We start from the raw sequence: 23321 nt of genomic DNA, 5'->3' as shown, positions 1-23321 counted from the left end.
TTGGTGGCGAGGTAACAATCATGCTTCCTTCCTCTGTCCTCTCCCCCCAACCTCGCACAACAGAAATGTGATCAAGGTCTCCCTCATCTGATGAGTCTTCCATCAGTTCGTCCTCCACTTCTTCCTGGGCTCCTGCACCTTCCTCACTAGTTTGGCTGCTACCATGCACCCTGGTAAAACCATCTCCCCCACCCTCACATGCCTGCCGCCTTGGTGCTGCCGACCGTCTGGACCTTGCAGATGTTAGCCCTTCCGCATACAACTCCTCCTCCTCTACTTCCTCCACCTCCTCTTGTGCCACCACCTGACTCCGAGTTCTGTTTAACATGTGCTCCAGCATGTAAATCACCGGAATAGCATGCTGATAATGGCATCGTCAGCACTAAACATCTTCGTCGCCATTTTAAAACTGTGCAGAAGGGTGCATAGGTCCCTGATCTGAGACCACTCCTCCAGCGTGATTTGCCCCACCTCTGGATCTCGTTGGCCCAGGCTATACGTCAGAACGTATTGCACCAGGGCTTGTCGGTGCTGCCACAGTCGCTGCAACATGTGCAGAGTTGAAATCCACCGGGTAGGCACATCGCATTTTAGCCGGTGAAGTGGCAGGCCCAACGACTTCTGTAGAGATGTAAGTCGCTGAGCTGCGGGATGCGAACGGCGAAAGTGAGCACACAGCGACCGTGCCCTCTGCAGAAGGCCATCTAGTCTGGGATAGTGGGCTAAAAATTGCTGGACAACCAGGTTCAACACGTGAGCCACACAAGGCACGTGTGTGACATTGCCCCGGTGAAGGGCCGCACCCAGGTTTGCAGCATTGTCGCACACGGCTTTCCCTGGTTTCAGGTCCAGTGGAGACAACCATTCATGAAATTGGTTCTCCAGAGCTGACCACAACTCCTCAGCTGTGTGACTCACATTTCCCAGACATTTCAATGTAAAAACCGCCTGATGACGTTGAGCCCTACTACCAGCATAGTAAGGAGGTGTGCAGGATCCCTTCTGCGCAGTTAGAAAGCTTGTGGCATGACCAGACAGGCTTTGGGTGCAGGTGGAAGACCGAGAGGAGGTTGAGGAGGCAGAAGCAGTGGAGGAACTTTGACATAAAGAGGATTGACGCACAACTCGTGGGGACGGCAAGACTTGGACAGCAGCCCCTTGTCCTGCTGTCACCATAGTTACCCAGTGCCCAGTCAGCGACATGTAACGCCCCTGTCCATGCCTACTCGTCCAAGTGTCTGTGGTGAAATGCACCCTGTCACACACAGAGTTTCTCAAAGAAGCGGTGATGTTGTGTGCGACATGCTGGTGGAGCGCAGGCACACCTTTCTTTGAGAAGTAGTGCCGACTGGGCATCTGGTACTGGGGCACTGCGACGGACATAAGGTCTCGAAAATCCTCTGTGTCCACCAGGCGGAAAGGCAGCATTTCTGTAGCCAAGAACTTGCAGATGGTGAAATTCAACCTCTTAGCTTGCTCATGGCTAGGAGGAAATGGTCTTTTACTTGTCCACATCTGAGGGACCGAGGGCTGGCTATTGTGCTTAGACGGGGTTGATAAGGGTGTCCCCGGCAAACTGCCGGTCTGTGAGGAAGATGCAGGCGGACATGTTAGGTTGCCTTGATCCAAAGGTGGTGCTATCGATGTCGGACAGCGCTCAACACCAGCTGGTGTTACCACCTCCAAAGAAAATGATGACCTGCCAATCACGCTGGCTGTTGCGGGTAAAGAAGTGGCAGGTCTGCGCCCCAAAACAGGTGTGACTGCTGTCCCCCCAGTCACAGAGGATGAAGAGGCCGCGGATGCACAAGATATGGCAGACGGTGGTTGGCCCGGCCGGCTAGGCCGCATTGTAGCACACTGAGCTTCCCACTGCAACTTATGCTTCATGTCCATGTGCCGGTTCATGCATGAAGTACTCAAACTATGTATTTTTTGGCCTCTACTTAGCTTTTGCTGACAAATGTTACAGATAACACGAGTTGGGTCATCTTTATCGATCTGAAAAAATGCCCAGGCTATGCAAGGCTTAGCACCCATGCGACCTGAAGAGCCACCACGACTTGTGGTGAGAGGCAGAGTTGTGTTTGAGGATGCAGTTGTTGACGTGCTTCCAGTACTACGTCTCTGTCCAGGAAGGCGCAACCTGACCTCGTCGTCACTAGCATCTTCCTCCACCTCCTCTGCTGACCTCATCTCTTGGCTGACTGTGGGTTGACAGTAAGTGGGATCTCCAACCTCATCATCATCACCCTGTGCATTATCACACCCGTCGTCCTCAGAGCCAACCTGTTCCTGCCCTGACAAAAAACTAAAGTTGTCGCTCCAATCAGGTATTTGAGTCTTATCATCGTCTTCCTCATTGTCTCCACCAACAGGAGTTACAGTTTGGGAATGAGGGTCTACATTATGGTCAGAACCTTCTACGTCTGGTCCTGGATCCGACTCATAAAGATTCTGGGCATCAGTGCAGATCATTTCCTCGTCTGGATTCACAGAAGCGCTGGAGTCGACCTCTGATTCCCAGGCTATAGTATGAGTAAACAGCTCTGCAGACTCAACCATCTGTTCTACCTCATACTCAGACGGGCAGCTGGAGATTTGGGAGCTGTGAGGAAGCAAGTGCGATTGGGGTGACACCTTTGAGGACTGGAGTATTTGTGATGTTGAAGTTGATGTGGAGGAGAGCCCACTTAAAGGAGCACTTGATATCCGTTGAAGCACCTGCTGTTTTTGTGCCTCATCTGGAATTTGTAGCGATTGGCGTGGCCGTAAGAAAGGGATCTTATCACATTGTCCGCTAAAAGAAGTAGACATTTTAGTTTGGCTGGAAGATGGTCTTTCTTCTGCAGATGTTACTGTTGCTTTAACACCTACCCCACGGACACAACCTTTTTTCCCCTTCCCAACACGCCTATTCCCCTTTCCACCAGCAGCAGGCCTTTTTCCACTCATTTTGGTGGTTAACTAATTAACAACTCTGGAGTTGTTTGCACAAAAAAACAATGGATGGGAACCGAGCAGAGCTGAGTGGCCAAACTGTGGTATTAGGCCAAAACTATTGGCTGGGTTAGATGCAGAAAAAAATTATATTCAATTTGCAACCTGATGGAGGTCAGTATAGATGGACTAATAGAGAAAGTCCCACACACAGCTAGAAGGCCAAATATTTTTTCAGAGCTAGATGCAGATAAAAATTATTTTTAATTTGCAACCTGATGGAGGTCAGTATACATGGACTAATAGAGAAAGTCCCACACACTGCTAGAAGGCCAAATATTTTTTCAGAGGTAGATGCAGAAAAAAATATATTCAGTTTGCAACCTGATGGAGGTCTGTATAGATGGATTAATAGAACAAGTCCCACACACAGCTAGAAGCCCAATATTTTTTCAGAGGTAGATGCAGAAAAAAATATATTCAGTTTGCAACCTGATGGAGGTCAGTATAGATGGACTAATACAACAAGTCCCACACACAGCTAGAAGCCCAATATTTTTTCAGAGGTAGATGCAGAAAAAAATATATTCAGTTTGCAACCTGATGGAGGTCTGTATAGATGGATTAATAGAACAAGTCCCACACACAGCTAGAAGCCCAATATTTTTTCAGAGGTAGATGCAGAAAAAAATATATTCAGTTTGCAACCTGATGGAGGTCAGTATAGATGGACTAATACAACAAGTCCCACACACAGCTAGAAGCCCAATATTTTTTCAGAGGTAGATGCAGAAAAAAATATATTCAGTTTGCAACCTGATGGAGGTCTGTATAGATGGATTAATAGAACAAGTCCCACACACAGCTAGAAGCCCAATATTTTTTCAGAGGTAGATGCAGAAAAAAATATATTCAGTTTGCAACCTGATGGAGGTCAGTATAGATGGACTAATACAACAAGTCCCACACACAGCTAGAAGCCCAATATTTTTTCAGAGGTAGATGCAGAAAAAAATATATTCAGTTTGCAACCTGATGGAGGTCTGTATAGATGGATTAATAGAACAAGTCCCACACACAGCTAGAAGCCCAATATTTTTTCAGAGGTAGATGCAGAAAAAAATATATTCAGTTTGCAACCTGATGGAGGTCAGTATAGATGGACTAATACAACAAGTCCCACACACAGCTAGAAGCCCAATATTTTTTCAGAGGTAGATGCAGAAAAAAATATATTCAGTTTGCAACCTGATGGAGGTCTGTATAGATGGATTAATAGAACAAGTCCCACACACTGCTAGAAGCCCAATATTTTTTCAGAGGTAGATGCAGAAAAAAATATATTCAGTTTGCAACCTGATGGAGGTCAGTATAGATGGACTAATACAACAAGTCCCACACACAGCTAGAAGCCCAATATTTTTTCAGAGGTAGATGCAGAAAAAAATATATTCAGTTTGCAACCTGATGGAGGTCTGTATAGATGGATTAATAGAACAAGTCCCACACACAGCTAGAAGCCCAATATTTTTTCAGAGGTAGATGCAGAAAAAAATATATTCAGTTTGCAACCTGATGGAGGTCAGTATAGATGGACTAATACAACAAGTTCCACACACAGCTAGAAGCCCAATATTTTTTCAGAGGTAGATGCAGAAAAAAATATATTCAGTTTGCAACCTGATGGAGGTCTGTATAGATGGATTAATAGAACAAGTCCCACACACAGCTAGAAGCCCAATATTTTTTCAGAGGTAGATGCAGAAAAAAATATATTCAGTTTGCAACCTGATGGAGGTCAGTATAGATGGACTAATACAACAAGTCCCACACACAGCTAGAAGCCCAATATTTTTTCAGAGGTAGATGCAGAAAAAAATATATTCAGTTTGCAACCTGATGGAGGTCTGTATAGATGGATTAATAGAACAAGTCCCACACACAGCTAGAAGCCCAATATTTTTTCAGAGGTAGATGCAGAAAAAAATATATTCAGTTTGCAACCTGATGGAGGTCAGTATAGATGGACTAATACAACAAGTCCCACACACAGCTAGAAGCCCAATATTTTTTCAGAGGTAGATGCAGAAAAAAATATATTCAGTTTGCAACCTGATGGAGGTCTGTATAGATGGACTAATACAACAAGTCCCACACACAGCTAGAAGCCCAATATTTTTTCAGAGGTAGATGCAGAAAAAAATATATTCAGTTTGCAACCTGATGGAGGTCAGTATAGATGGACTAATACAACAAGTCCCACACACAGCTAGAAGCCCAATATTTTTTCAGAGGTAGATGCAGAAAAAAATATATTCAGTTTGCAACCTGATGGAGGTCTGTATAGATGGATTAATAGAACAAGTCCCACACACAGCTAGAAGCCCAATATTTTTTCAGAGGTAGATGCAGAAAAAAATATATTCAGTTTGCAACCTGATGGAGGTCAGTATAGATGGACTAATACAACAAGTCCCACACACAGCTAGAAGCCCAATATTTTTTCAGAGGTAGATGCAGAAAAAAATATATTCAGTTTGCAACCTGATGGAGGTCTGTATAGATGGATTAATAGAACAAGTCCCACACACAGCTAGAAGCCCAATATTTTTTCAGAGGTAGATGCAGACAAAAATATATTCAGTTTGCAACCTGATGGAGGTCAGTATAGATGGACTAATACAACAAGTCCCACACACAGCTAGAAGCCCAATATTTTTTCAGAGGTAGATGCAGAAAAAAATATATTCAGTTTGCAACCTGATGGAGGTCTGTATAGATGGATTAATAGAACAAGTCCCACACACAGCTAGAAGCCCAATATTTTTTCAGAGGTAGATGAAGAAAAAAATATATGCAGTTTGCAACCTGATGGAGGTCAGTATAGATGGACTAATACAACAAGTCCCACACACAGCTAGAAGCCCAATATTTTTTCAGAGCTAGATGCAGAAAAAAATGATATTCAATTTGCAACCTGATGGAGGTCAGAATAGATGGACTAATAGAATGATGCTATGCCCAAAAGATTTTACTTCACTAGGTGCAGTAAAAAAATTGGTATTCTATACACAGGTGGTATATCTTGCAACACAGATAGGCTACTCCACTGACTAACACACTCTGCAATAGGCCAAAAAGGATTAGCTTTGCTAGATTCAGCCAAATGCTGTGAAAAAAACTTGCACAGCACTGGCACAGACCTGCCTGGCAAAAACTGATAGGAACTGATGTAACCTAGTCCTGAAAAGGACTCCAATTACAATTAGTCTTTACTCCCACAATCTATCTATTTAAGAGCACAGACCTGCCTGATAAAAGTCGTAGGAAATGCTGTAACCTAGTCCTTAAAAGGACTGCAATCACAACTATTCCCTACTCCCAAGCTATCTGTAGATTTGTGCGAAAATTGGCTTGAAATTAACAAGGTATAGCGCACACAGCAACAGCAGTGCCGTCTAACACGCAGCTGCAGCAGTGAGAAAATGGTGGCGATGGGGAAAATGGCTTGGTCTTATAGGGCAAGGACATGTGACATACAATGCCAATGACACATGCCCTTGCTTGTGTGAAAAAAAGCACTTCGCTCCGTGTGTGCGCTGCTGATAGGCTGACAGATTGCACCTCCCCACTGTAAATGCGGGAAAGAGAAAAAAAAATGGAGATCTTCATTGTTCCTGCAGAGATCCATCCCCTGCCCCTCCCCCCACCCCGCTGTACACTCAAACTGCGTATTAACATTAATTTTCATCATTACTGAGAAAAAATCCAGTTATGATTTTGGTGCACGAACAGTTATCGAACATAACCTCGAACAGCCGAATTTTTCTCAAATTGTTCGTGTTCGCCGAACGGCTCGAACACCGCCCAAAACAGCTCGAATTTGAGATTGGCGAACAGTTCGAGTAGAACAACGCTCATCTCTACTGTTTAGGCACATAATGGACTCCCCAAATTATTTAAGCAAATTTTACATTCAAAAAGTCAAATGGTGCTCCTTCCCTTCCGAATTCTGCCGTGTGCCCAAACAGTGGTTTTCCCCCACATATTGGGTATCAGCATGCTCAGGAGGAATTACACAACAAATTTTGGCATCCATTTTTTAATGATACCCTTGTAAAAATAAAAAAACTTGGGTCTAAAATAAAATTTTTGTAAAAAAAAATAAATGTTAATTTTTTTCTTCCAAAAATTCCTGTGAAGCACCTGAAGGGTTAATAAACTTCTTGAATGTGGTTTTGAGCACCTTGAGGGGTGCAGTTTTTAGAATGGTGTCACTTTTGGGTATTTTCTGTCATAAAGGCCCCTCAAAGTCACTTCAGATGTGATGTGGTCCCTAAAGAAATGGTTTTGTAAATTTTGTTGTAAAAATGAGAAATCGCTGGACAACTTTTTAACCCTTATAACTCCCTAACAAAAAAAAATGTTGGTTCTAAAATTGTGCTGATGTAAAGTAGACATGTAGGAAATGTTATTTATTAACTATTTTGTGTGACATATCTCTCTGATTTAAGGGTATGAAAATTCAAAGTTTGAAAATTGCGAAATTTTCAAAATTTTCACAAAATTTCCATTTTTTTCACAAATAAACGCAAATGATATCGAAGAAATTTTACCACTATCATGAAGTACAATATGTCATGAAAAAACAATCTCAGAATCAGTGGGATCCATTGAAGCGTTCCAGAGTAATTACCTCATAAAATGACAGTGGGCAGAATTGTAAAAATTGGCCTGGTCATTAACGTGAAAAGCACCTTGGGGTGTAAAGGGGTTAATACGCAGTGCTCTATTTTACTACCAGATAATAACAAAGAATTTTGCTTTTTTAAGGTTATTATAATGGCCGATTCAACTTGCTAAGATTGAAAAGATGAGGTCTTAGGTTTTATTTGTTGGGTAAATAGGAAAATATACTGTACATATCATATAAAATATTCAATGAGAAAAATTGGGAGATGGATGGTAGAATTTTTGTGCATGAAGACAAGGGCATATGTATCATATAGGCAGCCCATCTGGTTGTTTGGGAAACCAAGAAAAAAAGGGCTCATTCCAAGTTGGTCTTATACTATTTTAATCAGCTTGCAAAAGGATGTTATCTTCATAGGAGCAACAAACATGGAAATGGAAAATATGGGCAGCAGAACCCCATAGGTGGTTAAAAGTGTGGTGATGTAAAGCAACTTTGAAGTGTCTAATGTTTGGCTTTGCCATGGAGCCCATTGTCCTTTAAATGCACTAGTGCCTGAAAAAGTTGCTACAGTATATCTCCTAATGAGATCTTTTTTTTTTTATTCTGAGATAAGCGTGTAGACGGTAATGCTATGGCTAACCCTCCATATATGTCTGCTCTAGTCTCTATTAATGAGACTAGAGCCAGCCATACACATGAGATAGCAATCAGTTGAATATTTGTTCAGCAAGCAGTTTATCTCTCCTCTCAGCCAGGCTTTCAAGTGTTTTCAATGGGGACAGAAAAAAAAGGACTGGATGTCGAAATTTCAACTGTCGGATCCTCCTCTACCATGACATCATCTATCATACCCATACATATCAGATGGTCTGTAGGTCCAGCCAAAATCATTGAGTTCTACCAATTTTTATCTAATGTATATAGGGGCTTTAAATGTAATAGTTGCTATGTCCTAGATACAGACAAAACCTAAGATAGAAACAAAATGAGCATATACCCTGCTGTAAGTAAGTAATAGTGCTTATAAATAACATGGGGTACTGAGTAAACACTGTTTTTGATCAAAAAACCATAAAAGCCATCCGTCACGATATAACTGTAGGGTAGCAAGGACTATGGACTCTAATTTAATCCCTCAAGCTAAAGGGAACTTAGTCTATCCCTGTCCCCAGGATTACCCCTGATGATGGGGATGCCTAGGTCTCGTACCTCGCTATTCTCCTGGACCGAACTAATCTGATCCCCTCCCCCACCCAACAAAAGAAGGGGGCAGAAGTGAAAGGGTTAACATAGAAAAGACAGGGGAAAATAGAAGCTCAGTCACACAGAACTTCACACAGGAATAAACACTAAGGATCAAGAGAAGAAGCAGGTGAGGCATATAAACTACATGAAACACAAAAGGGAAAGGAAAAGGTTTTCACCAAAAACCATACATAACAATCACAGAGAAACTACCAGTAATGCCTGGATATCACCACTTCTCCAGACCAGGTTTAGACAAGCTATAGCTGGCACTACCTGAATAGTCCAGCACACATATATAAAGGGAGAGAAGATATGAATGGTTCTTCCACAGCATGTGACCAAGGACTATTAACAACCTAGCTCAGCAGAGATTTATGTGGTGCCCCTGAGGGTTCAGTCGCCACAGGGGTACTGCACCTCAGAACCAGGTGTGGTATCTCCTCTCCAAGGTAAGGATGGAGCACCACACAGGACCCCAACCACACACTCAACACTACACCACTCCAGTTCTGAAGGGGGCCTAAAAGCACCATAGTGCTGCCCCGGGCCGGGATGGAGGAGTCGGGGGGAACCAAAGTTAGGGGGAACCATGTAGTCAGTGAGGGTGGAGGAAGAACTTTACTTTAGCACTTAATAGAATCATATATAACTGGAGGCCATTTTAAGAACCGGGTCTTTGGTCGTGGGTCTTAGGTGCGGCAGGTCAGCACAAGGCTGCAGCCAGCTGAGGGTCCACGGTTCCCGGTCTCAGGCCTCGAGACGGGGGATTGGGGCAGAGATTACAACTGGCTCTATCCCCAGTCTTAGTCCAACCAAGAAGGCCCAGGAGGAGAGCAGAGGAGATAGGCTCCACAGGCGAAAGGATCTCAGGGGGTGCGGACGGAGCGGAGTCGCCACCTGCATACCTTATTCTGGCCCAGCCAGAGAGACCCTGCCACAAGAGGGGGTACCGGTCCCCGATTATCTGACTTTGCACTTCACGTCTCTGTCAGAAAAGTCCGGAGGCTTATGTGCATCCCAGGGGGATACGTACAGAGCGGAGTCGCCACTTGTATGCCCTAATCTGAGTTTATCCAGAGGGACCCGGCCTTACGCCACATTCTCACCACCAGTCACCAAGAAGGGCACCCAGTCGGTCCGGGAGCTGTACGCTACCCATCAAGGACATCACAGTACCCGTACGGGACACAGGGGGGGACACAAGGCGGGAGAAGTTCAACCAGGCGAGGAACACTTTAGAGCGGGGGTCCTGCCAAGCGCTCCTGAATTACTTGGAGTGTGCTGAACCCCACCCTGGCGGCCGCAGCTTGCCGTGTGACAGCAGAGAGAAGCTCTGAGCTGAGAAAACACTATCGTGAGTAAAAGACTTGGATGACTTCAAATACTGATTCTGTCTGTTCTTTCCTCCGCGACTCTGCACCCGCCAACGCTCTACTCTGTCTCCCTCTCTACACTGCCCTGAGGCCCCGCTCCACCTGTGGGGGGCAGCACCAACTAAGCTGCCTGAACACCGGCCTCGGAGGACTGTAGCAGCGCTGGTGATCCTCTCCAGACACCATGGGTGGTGTCACGAACATTCCCCAAATCCCATACACCTTTCCCCCTTGCTTGCTTTTAAGAGTGACCCCAGGGTATGGGCCTGGGAGCCGGCCACCGCGACATCCCCAAAACCAACAACGAGGCCCGGGCGCCGAGTCCTCCCCATCCCCTGGGCGCGTCATTTACAGTATCTCTTGGTAACCTGTCTAAGAGCTACAAGTCTCTGTGTCGATGCGCAAGTTTCCCTATGCTGTTACAGCCATTAGTGAAGTTACAAGGAACAGTGCCAGAACCTAGAGATTCCACAGACTCTGATGCCACAATGACAATCTGTGATCTTTGCTAAAACCTCCTTATGACACCATCCCACTGTGACAAGGTGGACCCCAATAAGGACAGTCTTATCCTCAAGTATTAAAACTTCACCTTGTGTTAGATGATCTCAATGTAAATGAGGTCAGAGCAGGACCAGGGTCAGACTGGTCAGATACCTGGCCATGGGAAGCTATATAAATGAAATGCTTAGCTCAAAAGAGGGAACCACACCCCTATTTGTACAAAATACAGAAAACTACAGCAAAACCAAAGAAATGAGCCAGGGCATATGTTCTAAATGCAGACAAATTAGCAAATCTATGACCAATCAAAGCTGGATGGCCGATTATGGAATAGCAGCAATCAATAAAAGTGAATCTTTTGCAGAATGTATAGTAAAAGCGACACAGGTTAGGTTTTATTTAATTGGCGGCAAAATGGAAATGTATTCATCTGTCTCATATGCTTAACACTCAATAAATGGTTTACTCTTGAGTAAAATGCCTGCGTCTGCACAAGGTGTGAAAAGCTTTGACTAAATAAGAGAGAGAGAGCTCCTGTGAACAGATCCCAGTTAAATGTGTGATATCAAGTCACATTCCCGCAGAGGTGCCAGCCACACTTTTCTCTACAAATTACTTTAACTTTGACATCTAAGTAGTCCAAACATGTATTAGACAAACACATTGAAAGGCTTGATTTTAGTCTTTCAAGAAATAATTCATTTTGTGGTCACCTCACTGACATTAGCGTCACAGAATCATCCAATATAGAGTTCAATTTAAACTTATCATGCTTACCCACAAAGCGCTCCATGCTTCAGTACTCCCCTACATCTCCTCCCTTGTCTCAGTCTACCACCCTACACGTGCCCTCCGTTCTGCCAATGACTTAAAACTAAAATCCTCCATAATCCGAACTTCCCGCTCCTGTCTCCAAGATTTCTCGCGTGCTGTGCCAATTCTTTGGAATGCACTACCCAGGACAGTTCGATTAATTCCCAATACCCACAGTTTCAAGCGGACCCTAAAAACCCATTTCTTTAGACTGGCGTATCACCTCCACACACTATCTGTCCATCCAAGTTTTCCCCCATATTAAAATCTTCTTCAATTTCAGGTTCATACCAACCATGCACTTAATAGCCTCGGTCAGGACTGTACACACACTGGCAGGCAACCAATCCATGTATTATTTATCCTATTTAGTATATCAAGGCTGCATTATACAATATATGTACATTCTACCTTTTGTGTCTCCCCCATTTCCTCATAGACTGTAAGCTTGCGAGCAGGGCCCTCACTCCTTTCGATATGAGATATGCTTATTCAGTATTGTCTGTATAAGTCCCCCCTAAAATTTGTAAAGTGCTGCGGAATATGTCGGCGCTATAAAAATTATTATTATTATTATTACTACAAATATTGATAAAGAAAAGCCAAAAATAAGAGTTTCAAGATTTCTGATTTCCAATAGGAAAAGAACAAAGTTTTAAGGCAGTATGGTTGGGCAGAGGTGAAATTAAAGCTGCTGGGCAAAATGAACAAAATAAGAAATGGGGCTCCAAACTTTTATATTACTGGTCTCTCCATAGGGGGCTTGGAACCTCTTTAAGCTACTGAACCTGTATGTAGTAGCTGCACAGAGATGAATAGGTTGAGACAATATGTAATTCAGGATTACCTGGCACCAGTAGTGATGGTGGTGGACAATGTGGCAATGTGTTTCCTTTATTTACTATTTATAGGATTATTCCAATCATAATAAATGATCACGTCTACATTGGATATCAGATTAGCATTAGATAGATGGGGCTAAACTTGAGGGCCCTCCACTGACCGGCAGAAAGGGATTCAAATTTTCCTAGTTCCTTACCAGCCACAAGAGGAGGATATGAATTAAGCAAAAGGCAAGCATATGCTCTGCAGTAAAGATGATTGGATCTCTTCACGCAACACTGGCCTACGTTCTGGGTCAGTTTCTATGGCTGTAGCCAAGAGCTGAGCAAATTTCCTTCCCCTTCGGGATCCTGAATTCATCTTATGGTTAGCTAGGCTGGCGAGATATCACCTGTGCACCACACACTGCATAGATGAAGTCATGCAAGGCCCAGGAATCAAACACCGTGTCGGGGAACCAGAAGCTCAGGAAAATTTGCACAGCTCCTGTCCATGGCCAAAAAACACTGACCTAGACCATGGACCAGGGTTGCAAGAAGCGACCTGCTCATCTCTGCTCTACAGCTCTATGCAAAGTCTATGACATTGTGCAAGGTAACAAAGCAATACTTGATCCCCTTCTTATGATGGTTGGGGGTTCTAATAATTGAAGTTATCACCGATTGACACAGACCAAGCGAATTATCACCTATTCAGTGCAGAGATGATAATTTGTTATAATGTCAATAACCTTTTAAGGACTTTCAATTTTGGAGATGAAGTTCTACAATGCATTGGTCCATAGGTGATTTTAGCTGTCAAGACTAATGGCTCCCATTAGATATGTGTGAAAGATGTTAAAATCAATGTGATGATTTAATATAGAGCAGTTGATGGATCTGTTCTAATTCTTTTCTTTTTTTCATACTTCCAGTTTGTGGCACAGCCAAATTGTCAGCAGTTACTGGCTACACTGTGGTACGATGGATTCCCAGGTTGGCGCCGGAAGCACTGGGTAGTGAAGCTGCTGACCTGCATCACCATTGGATTGCTTTTTCCTGTGCTTTCTATGGCATATTTAATTGCACCCAAGAGCAGGCTGGGACTGTTCATTAAAAAGCCATTCATCAAGTTTATTTGCCACACAGGCTCCTATCTCACTTTCCTATTCCTCTTGCTTCTGGCATCACAGCACATAGTTAGGACTGACTTGCACATGCAAGGACCTCCCCCCACTGTGGTTGAGTGGATGATATTACCATGGGTTCTAGGTAAGTTTTTCTATTTATATCATTATGTGACTGTTCTAGGACATGTATTTTACAGGAAAATTGCTGGGAAACGTCATTTGTTACAAGGAATTTGTCATATACAGTGAAGGAAATAATTATTTGATCCTTTTCTGTTTTTGTAAGTTTGCCCACTGACAAAGACATGAACAGTCTATAATTTTAAGGGTAGGTTGATTTTAACATTGAAAAATAGAATGTCCAAAAAAAAATCAAGAAAATCACATTGTATAAATTAGATACATTTATTTGCATTTTGCAGTGAGAAATAAGTATTTGATTCCTCTGGCAAACACTTAATACTTGGTGGCAAAAGCCTTGTTGGCAAGCACAGCAGTCAGACGTTGTTTGTAGTTGATGATGAGGGTTGCGCACATGTCAGGAGGAATTTTGGTCCACTCCTCTTTGTAGATCATCTCTAAGTCATTCAGATGTTGAGGCTGTCGCTTGGCAACTCGGAGCTTCAACTCCCTCCATAAGTTTTCTATGGGATTAAAGTCTGGAGACTGGCTAGACCACTCCATGACCTTACTGTGCTTCTTTTTGAGCCACTCCTTTGTTGCCTTGGCTGTATCTTTTGAGTCATTGTCTTGCTGGAAGAACCAGCCACGACCCATTTTTAATGTCCTGGTGGAGGGAAGGAGATTGTCACTCAGGATTTTACGGTACATGCATCCATTCTCCTGTTGATGCAGTGAAGTAGTTCTGTGCCCTTAGCAGAGAAACACCCCCAAAACATAATGTTTCCACCTCCATGCTTGACAGTGGGGGCAGTGTTCTTTGGGTCATAGGCAGCATTTCTCTTCCTCCAAACACGGCGAGTTGAGTTAATGCCAAAGAGCTCAATTTTTGTCTCATCTGACCACAGCACCTTCTCCCAATAACTCACAAAATCATCCAGGTGTTCATTGACAAACTTTAGATGGGCCTGCACATGTGCCTTCTTGAGCAGGGGAACCTTGCGGGCACTGCAGGATTTTAAACCTTTAAAGCGTAATGTGTTACCAATGGTTTTCTTGGTGACTGTGGTCCCAGCTGCCTTGAGATCATTAACAAGTTCCCCCCATGTAGATTTAGGATGATCTCTCATCTTCCTCATGATCATGGATACCCCACAAGGTGAGATTTTGTATTTCTTCCATTTTCTTACTATTGCACCAACAGTTGTTTCCTTCTCACCCAGCGTCTTACTTATGGTTTTGTAGCCCATTCCGGCTTTGTGCAGGTCTATGATCTTGTCCCTGACATCCTTAGAAAGCTCTTTGGTCTTGTCCATGTTGTAGAGGTTAGAGTCTGACTGATTAATTGAGTCTGTGGACAGGAGTCTTTTATACAGGTGACTATGTAAGACAGCTGTCTTTAATGCATGTAACGAGTTGATTAGGAGCGTCTAACTTGTCTGTAGGAGACAGAACTCATAATGGTTTGTAAGGGATCAAATACTTATTTCTCACTGCAAAATGCAAATAAATGTATCTAATTTATACAATGTGATTTTCTTGATTTTTTGGGGATATTCTATCTCTCAATGTTAAAATTAATCTACCCTTAAAATTATAAACTGTTCATGTCTTTGTCAGTAGACAAACTTACAAAAACAGCAAGGGATCAAATAATTATTTCCTTCACTGTAAATAATAAAAAAAAATCTGACTATAGTTGAATAACGAAAAGTCAAGGTCCACTACGCTAGTCACATTGTGTATGACATCATGTTAGACAAGTACCCCAGAATGCATAGATTTAAAATGACTCCAATGTCTGATATTAAAGGGGTTCTCTGAAGCTGTAACATTGATAGGTTATCTTTAGGAAAAGCCAATGTTCACTTCATGATGGTCCAACATCTGTGACTCCAACAATCAGTACAATGAAGGCCATGGTGTCCCTACGAGCATGGTGCTTGAGTCATTCTTTTGCGAAGGCACAGAGGCTCGTACACATGACCTGCTGTGTCTTTGGAGTGAAATGCAGAAGCACCCCAACCTCTTCAATGTGTTGATCAGCAGCTTCCCCGAGGTTGGAGTCCACATGATCAAATATCGATTGCTGTCCTATTAATAGATCAGAAATATAGCTGCAGAGATATCTTCCAATATTTGCCTAAATGCCCAAAGCCGATGTAGGTGTTAGTTTGTCGTTTTCATTAAGATCGTTAAACAATGCAGTGTTTAAAGGCTAAAATAAAATGTCCTGCTTGTATTTTTAATGCGATCATCTTGCTGGGAAAACTTCCCAACCGACTCATTATTTCTCCAATATATGCATGTCAGTCCAATGATCATTTTATTGAAATTGCTGATTTCAAATGTTGGCCAATTTATCATTACTGACAAATACTAGATATCTATGGCAAGATTTATTGTTATATTATATATGCTTTAATCTGGCTGCAGTAAAAGTCTGCAGGGAAGCCGAAAATAGTCTGAACCATTAGTGTAACAGGATAATTGTTCTACTTGGTTACAATATACGAGACCTAACTGGAGATTTCCAGTTTCAGAAAACCCCTTTCCATTGCTGCAGTTTAATAAAAAAAAAATTCTGATTTACTCACCCTCCCTGCAGGGGCGTACATAGGAATCATGGGGCCCCATAGCAGAAGCTCTCATTGGGCCCCCCCCCCAAAAAAAAAAAAATTAATTAATTGTCGGGGTCACCAAAGATCAGATCTTACAACTTTCCATCCTTTACATAGTAATTTTCCTCCTGCTGACGTCCTAGATCTCTCTTTCATTGCCCCATAAAGTGTGATGCCAATAAAAGGGCCCCCCAAACACAGTATGAAACCCCATGGTGAATTCCTCCACATGCACAGTATAATGACCCTACTGTACCCCACCTCAACTCCCAGGGTAAAGTATGCTATCCCCAACACAGTATGATCCCCCAACTGTGAGCCGCTAGAGAGGATGGTACATAATAAGGGACGGCGCTATACATAATAAAAGAGGAAACTATATAACTAAGGATGGCGCTATACATAATAAGTGAGTACACTATATACTAATGGACTGTGCTATACATAATAAGGCTACATTCTTGCATCTGTGTGCAGTGTCGGTGTGCTGCCCTGTTTTACTGACGCATTGAGCATGTCCTATTCTAATTCTCAAAATCGGATCAGAACAGGACATTCTCTGACCCTCTTCGATCTCATTCTCAGATCCGTGATTTTCATGGATGTGTGAATGGATCTATAAAACTGTACGAGTCCGTGGACCATCCGATAAAAAGATCTGGCAGCACACGGACATTTCACACAAATGTGAGAATGTGGCCTAAGGGATCTTACAGATAACATTATCACTCCAAGTCACACAGTGCAGATACAGAATAATATTTACATCCAGGCACTTACCGCTGACGTCTCACTGATCAGAGACGGTTTCTGCTGCTTCTTCTCCATCTGGTCAGACTTTCATGTCGACATCTCCCAGCCACGACTCGTCTTGTCACGATGATCTCCAGCCTAGAAAATAACAAGGTCACATATTGTATGCATACATGTGTCTCCCCCGCTCTGCGTCCTCGAATACAGATATGTAAACCCCCCCTTTAATATACTATTAGCCACTTAGTAATTAAAATATAAAGTGATAAGCAGCACTGTGCCCCCCATTAACTATAATCTGCTCCGGCCAATAATATAAATTATTCAGTCTCTCTAACTCTCCCCAATTAACTTTAAGGCTGTGTGCATACGGAAAACATATAAGGCTTCACAGTACAAGCAAAGTGAAACCCCCATAATTGCTCTCTCCCAGCACCTCCATCATTGCTCTGTCCCAGCACCCCCGTCATTGCTCTCTCCCAGCACCCTCATCGTTGCTCTCTTCCAGCACCCCCATCATTGCTCTCTCCCAGCACCCCCATCATAGCTCTCTCTCAGCACCTGCATCATTGCTCTGTCCCACCACCCCCATCATTGCTCTATCCCAGCCCCCATTATTGCTCTGTCCCAGCACCCCATCATTGCACTGTCCCAGCACCTCCATCATTGCTCTCTCCCAGCCCCCATCATTGCTCTGTCCCAGCACCTCCATCATTGCTTCTCCCAGCACTCCCATCATTGCTCTCTCCCAGCACCCCCATCATAGCTCTCTCTCAGCACCTGCATCATTGCTCTGTCCCACCACCCCCATCATTGCTCTATCCCAGCCACCATTATTGCTCTGTCCCAGCACCCCCATCATTGCTCTGTCCCAGCACCTCCATCATTGCTCTCTCCCAGCCCCCATCATTACTCTGTCCCAGCACCTCCATCATTGCTCTCTCCCAGCCCCACATAATTGCTCTCTCCCAGCCCCCCACCATTGCTTTGTCCCAGCACCCCCATCATTGCTCTCTCCCAGCAACACGTCATTGCTCTCCCCTTCCCCACCATCCCCATCATTGCTCTCCCCAGCCCTATCAGCCCCATTATTGCTCTTCCCAGCCCCATCATTCCTCTCCCCAGCCCCATCAGCCCCATTATTGCTCTTCCCAGCCCCATCAGCCCCATTATTGCTCTTCCCAGCCCCATCATTCCTCTCCCCAGCCCCATCAGCCCCATTATTGCTCTCCCCAGCCCCATCATCCCATCATTCCTCTCCCCAGCCCCATCAACTCCATTATCCCTCTCCCCAGCCCCATCAGCCCCATTATTGCTCACCCCAGCCCCACCATCCCATCATTGCTCTCCCCAGCCTCACTATCCCCATCATTGCTCTCCCCAGCCCCATCATTCCTCTCCCCAGCCCCATCATTGCTCTCCCTAGCCCCACCATCCCATTATTCCTCTCCCCAGCCCCATCAACCCCATCATTCCTCTCCCCAGCCCCATTATTGCTCTTCCCAGCCCCATTAGTCCCATTATTCCTATCCCAAGCCCCATCACTCCTCTCCCCAGCCCCATCAGCCCCATTATTGCTCTCCCCAGCCCCATCAACCCCATTATTCCTCTCCCCAGCCCCATCAACCCCATTATTGCTCTCCCCAGCCCCATCAACCCCATTATTCCTCTCCCCAGCCCCATCAGCCCTCTCCCCTGCCCCAATATTTCTCTCCCCAGTCCCATTAGCCCCATTATTGCTCTTCCCAGCCCCATCATTCCTCTCCCCAGCCCCATCATTCCTCTCCCCAGCCCCACCATTGCTCTCCCCCCACCTCCCCTCCCCAGCATTTCAGTAAAAATAAACAAAAAAAAAAAACAACTTACCTCAGCTCGCTCCCCCTGTAGCTGCATCCTCCTGGTTGCCAGCAGCTTTCTTCCTGACCCAGGCGCGCGCTGCATGATGACGTCATCAAGCTGCACGTCCACCCCTGGACTGATATGGGGCCCCCCCGGTTCACGGGCCCCATAGCAGTCGAGTGGTCTGCCGCCATTGGCGGTACGCCACTGCCTCCCTGGGTCGAGTGCTGCGTCTCTGCCGCTGTTCCCAATGTCTGTTATTGTCTGGCGTGACTTCGACAGCGCTGCAGCTAATCAATGAGCTCAGCAGCTTAGAGCAGCTTGTGATGTCAACTCAGTCAGAGCCACTGAGCTTGGCTATTGGCTGCAGCGCTGTTAATGTGACATCAGCGCTGCAGACAATAGGACACAGGGATCAGTGGTGAAGGTGGAGAAAAGCAACGTTTGTTTTTAATACAATCTACAGCAGGAGTTTACCAAAAACTGTAAAACCTCTTTAGGCTTTCAATATCTATGTATAAGCAAGGTTACTAATAATGTTAAACATTTATTACTGTTGATTATGTAAAAAATATACTAAAACAGAAGATGTAAATTGTAATAAATGGTCACCATCCCAGTGAAGAAGCAATCAAATGACCTTGGAAAAGTTAATTGGTAATATTCCTGCAGAATCAGACTCAGAGGGGATGTCGTCGACAGCGTCATAATAGTTTGTGTATGATTTCAGGAGCCGTTCTAGTGTCACAAAAGATTTTACTATTATTCTTAGTCATAGTCATGGGCAGTGTGTCACTCCGATGATGTCACAGTAGTGTAAGCACTGAGTCATTGGCTGAGTTATAGAGAGATGATGTCAGAATTGGTTTTGTTGCCCCATACCTGTGTTTTATTGTTATGATCTCACAGAAATAAATGTATTTACTTTTTGGCTGTGTTCTATTTTGATGAGTGTTTTACTTTATTCCTGCATTGCGGAGCGCTATGATGATATCACACTACTATTTGTGCTTATTTGTTTTACCATATTCAATTGCTTATTCTTTTATGGATCTATGCTCTTTTAATGAGTCTATGCTATTGTGACTTGAGTATTTTTTAAAAGGTTGTGTTCTAATGATGATGTTAAAATAGTTTTTGTGACTATTCTTTTGCTGTTTTTTATTTTTAAACAGGTGGTCCGAAACACAAATTAATTTTCATCCTAAATGCCTATCTATTTATGATGTAATCCAATCTATTTTCTAATATATTTTAGATAAAAATTCCCTATCCTTCCTTAACTACACTAACAGCTTTATTTTATTTTTTTACTACTTCCTTTTTGATGATGCTTTGTTTGACAATCCCAGTGCATGCAGGGATACGCAATCGAAGCATCATCAGGGGGCGGAGGCTGCGGGCAGTCCTGCAGCCTCTGCTCGGTAGATTCTTGTCACTGTTTGATGTGCACAATGACAATAAGCTCTCTTGCCAGCTCTAATTAGAAGTAACAATCCAGAAACAGAGCGCACAGTCAGTGCACATTGTAAAAGGATTAACCGGCATGCAAAGACCAGTGCCAACTCCTCAAGTGATGGGGCGGCGCTGGTCTCTGCAAGCCGGATATCCATGATATAATGCACACTGACAGTGCTCTTTGTTACTGGCTCATTACTTCTGATCAGAGCCGGGGAGAGAGCACACTGTCATTGTGCACATTACACAGTGACAAGAATCTACCAAGCATCCATGGGAATAGACAACCGACACATGCTCAGTAAAGCAGGGTCAAGTCCAGCCCCTGAAATGGAGATCAGTGAGGGGACAGAGACTGAGAATTGACAGCTGCCTCTGCCTTCTTATGACTCTGACGTGCCCAGGGGATGGGGAAGACGACTCGGCACCCGGGCCTTGTTGTTGGTTTTGGGGATGTCGCGGTGGCCGGCTCCCGGGCCTGTACCCTGGGGTCACTCTTAAAAGCAAGGGAAAGGGGAATAGGTGCATGGGAAAGGGGGAATGTTCGTGACGCCACCTGTGGTGCCAGGTGAGGATCACCAGCGCTGCGACAGTCCTCTGAGGCCGGTGTTCAGGCAGCTTAGTTGGTGCGGCTCCCCACAGGTGGAGCGGGGCCTCAGGGCAGCGTAGGAGAGGAGAGAGGGATGCAGAATAGAGCGTTGGCGGGTGCTGAGCCGCGGAGGAAAGAACAGACAGAGGCAGTAGTTGAAGTCGTCCAAGTCTTTACTCACGGTAGCGTTTTCTCAGCCCAGAGCTTCCCTCTGCTGTCACACGGCGAGCTGCGGCTGCCAGGGTGGGGTTCAGCACACTCCAGGTAGTTCAGGAGCGTTTGACAGGACCCCCGCTCTAGTGTGTTCCTCTCTTGTAAACTTCTCCCGCCTTGTGTCCCCCACTGAGTCCCGTACGGGTACTGCGATGTCCCTTATGGGTAGCGTATAGCTCCCGGACCGACTGGGTGCCCTTTTTGGTGACTTGTGGTGAGAACATGGTGCTAGGCTGAGTCCCTCTGGATAAACTCAGATTGGGGCATACAGGTGGCGACTCCGCTCCGTCCGTATCCCCCTGGGATCCACATAAGCCTCCGGACTTTTCCGACAGAGACGTGAAGTGCAAAGTCAGATAATCGGGGACCGGTACCCCCTCTTGCGGCAGGGTCTCTCTGGCAGGGCCAGAATAAGGTATGCAGGTGGCGACTCCGCTCCGTCCGCACCCCCTGAGATCCTTTCGCCTGTGGAGCCTAACTCCTCTGCTCCCCTCCTGGGCCTTCTTGGTTGGACTCTGACTGGGGACAGAGCCAGTTTTAACTCTGCCCCAATCCCAAATCTCGAGGCCTGAGACCGGGAACCGTGGACCTCTCAGCCGGCTGCAGCTTTGTACTGACTTGCCGTCCCAAAGACCCACGGCCAAAGACCCGGTTATTAAGAAGGCCTCCTGTTATATATGATTCTAATTAAGTGCTTAAGTAAAGTTCTTCCTCCACCCTCACTCACTACATGGTTCCCCCTAACTTTGGTTCCCCCCAACTCCTGCATTCAGGCCCGGGGCAGCACTGTGCTTTAGGCCCCCTTCAGAACTGGAGTGGTGTAGTGTTGAGTGTGTGGTTGGGGTCCTGGGTGGTACTCCATCCTTACCTTGGAGAGGAGATAGCACACCTCGTTCTGAGGTGCAGTACCCCTGTGGCGACTGAACCCTCAGGGGCGCCACAACTCTTCATTTTAGAATTCCAGCATGCACTTGGGATTCTCAAACAAAGCTTTATCAGACAGCAAGAAGTTAAAAAAGAAAAGCAGATAGTGTAGTTAGGGAAGGATAGGGGATTTTTAAATAAAGTATATTAGAAAATAGATAAGATTATGGCATTAAATAGATAAGGATTTAGAATGAAAATTAATTTGTACGTATATCTGTATTTCTGGATTGTTTTTTAATGTTATGATGTCATTTTAACACTTGTCTATATCAGGGGTTGGCAATCTTTTTGTTTAAAAATAAAAATAAAAAGTACTAAGTCTGCCATGCATTATGAAAGTTACATAACAATCTGTGAGGGTACGTTCACATGGGTCATCTACAAAGTAATTTTTCCAAACAGAAAATCTTCTGCTTACTACAGTGCCTTCTGAAATCTCAACCACTCTCTAAAGAGAATGTTAAGTCAGCTTCCTAATTAAGCCCCTGATATCTGCGATTATAAAAATTGTTATTACAAAACAAAAGTTTTAATGCTGTCCTCCGCATATGCTAATGACTCCGTCTAGTCTAGGGGCATCTCTTCACCAAGAGCAGTCTGTGGCATAACATGCACCAGGCCATGTTTAACAATTTGACATCCTTCTGATTTGTTGCAAAGAAAAGACACAGCAAGTCAAGGGACAAAGAGACGCCCCTCCCCCTCTCCATCCCATCCTGGACTAGTCAGGTTCATTAGATAAACCCAAAAAAATGGTGCTACAAAACATCTCACAAATATATTAACTTTATTAAATGTAAAATATAATGGATTTTAGTAAAAAAAGAGAGTAGCTCAATGAAGGGCTAACAACAAACCCTGACAAAGCTGAGTGAAACGCGCGCTGTGGCACAGGGCTACTTACTTAACAGGGCTCCACATTATCTATATATATAATCGTCTTATCCCGTCTGTCTGTCCTGGAAATCCTGCGTCGCTCATTGGTCCGGCAGCGGCCAATCAGCGCCGCGGGATTTCTGAAAAAAGATGGCGGCCGTTAGCGGCTCATCTGCGGGACGGAGCTCAGCGGCGATGCAGCCGGGAGATGACCGGCGTGCGGCGCTCATCTCCCGGCCGGTACCAGCAGAAGGACCTCGACCGCCGGACCCATCTGCGGGACGGAGATGCAGCCGGGAGATGACCGGCGCGAGGCGCTCATCTCCCGGCCAGTAGCAGCGGAAGAAGCGCCGGCGTCGCTGACCTCCATGCGGAAGGGAGGACCGGGGAGCGGCGCTGC

The 23321-nt window shown here is 44.8% G+C and overlaps 1 protein-coding gene across 3 annotated transcripts in view; it reads left to right on the top strand.

The window, feature by feature from the left end:
* The window catches only part of TRPC5 (transient receptor potential cation channel subfamily C member 5), a 538378-nt gene that overhangs the window by 396455 nt on the left and 118602 nt on the right, over positions 1-23321 (top strand). For all 3 annotated transcript variants that reach the window (XM_073641140.1, XM_073641141.1, XM_073641139.1), the window contains one exon: positions 13331-13667. In XM_073641140.1, coding sequence (XP_073497241.1) covers positions 13331-13667 — 337 coding nt within the window. The remainder of the gene's footprint in view (positions 1-13330; positions 13668-23321) is intronic.

This window comes from Phyllobates terribilis, unplaced genomic scaffold (genome assembly GCF_046119375.1).
Source record: "Phyllobates terribilis strain yellow unplaced genomic scaffold, ASM4611937v1 Scaffold_7__3_contigs__length_470593459, whole genome shotgun sequence".
Taxonomy (NCBI): Eukaryota; Metazoa; Chordata; class Amphibia; order Anura; family Dendrobatidae; genus Phyllobates; species Phyllobates terribilis.
Note: the sequence above shows the minus strand (reverse complement) of the source record. Positions and strands in the feature narration are given on the sequence as shown.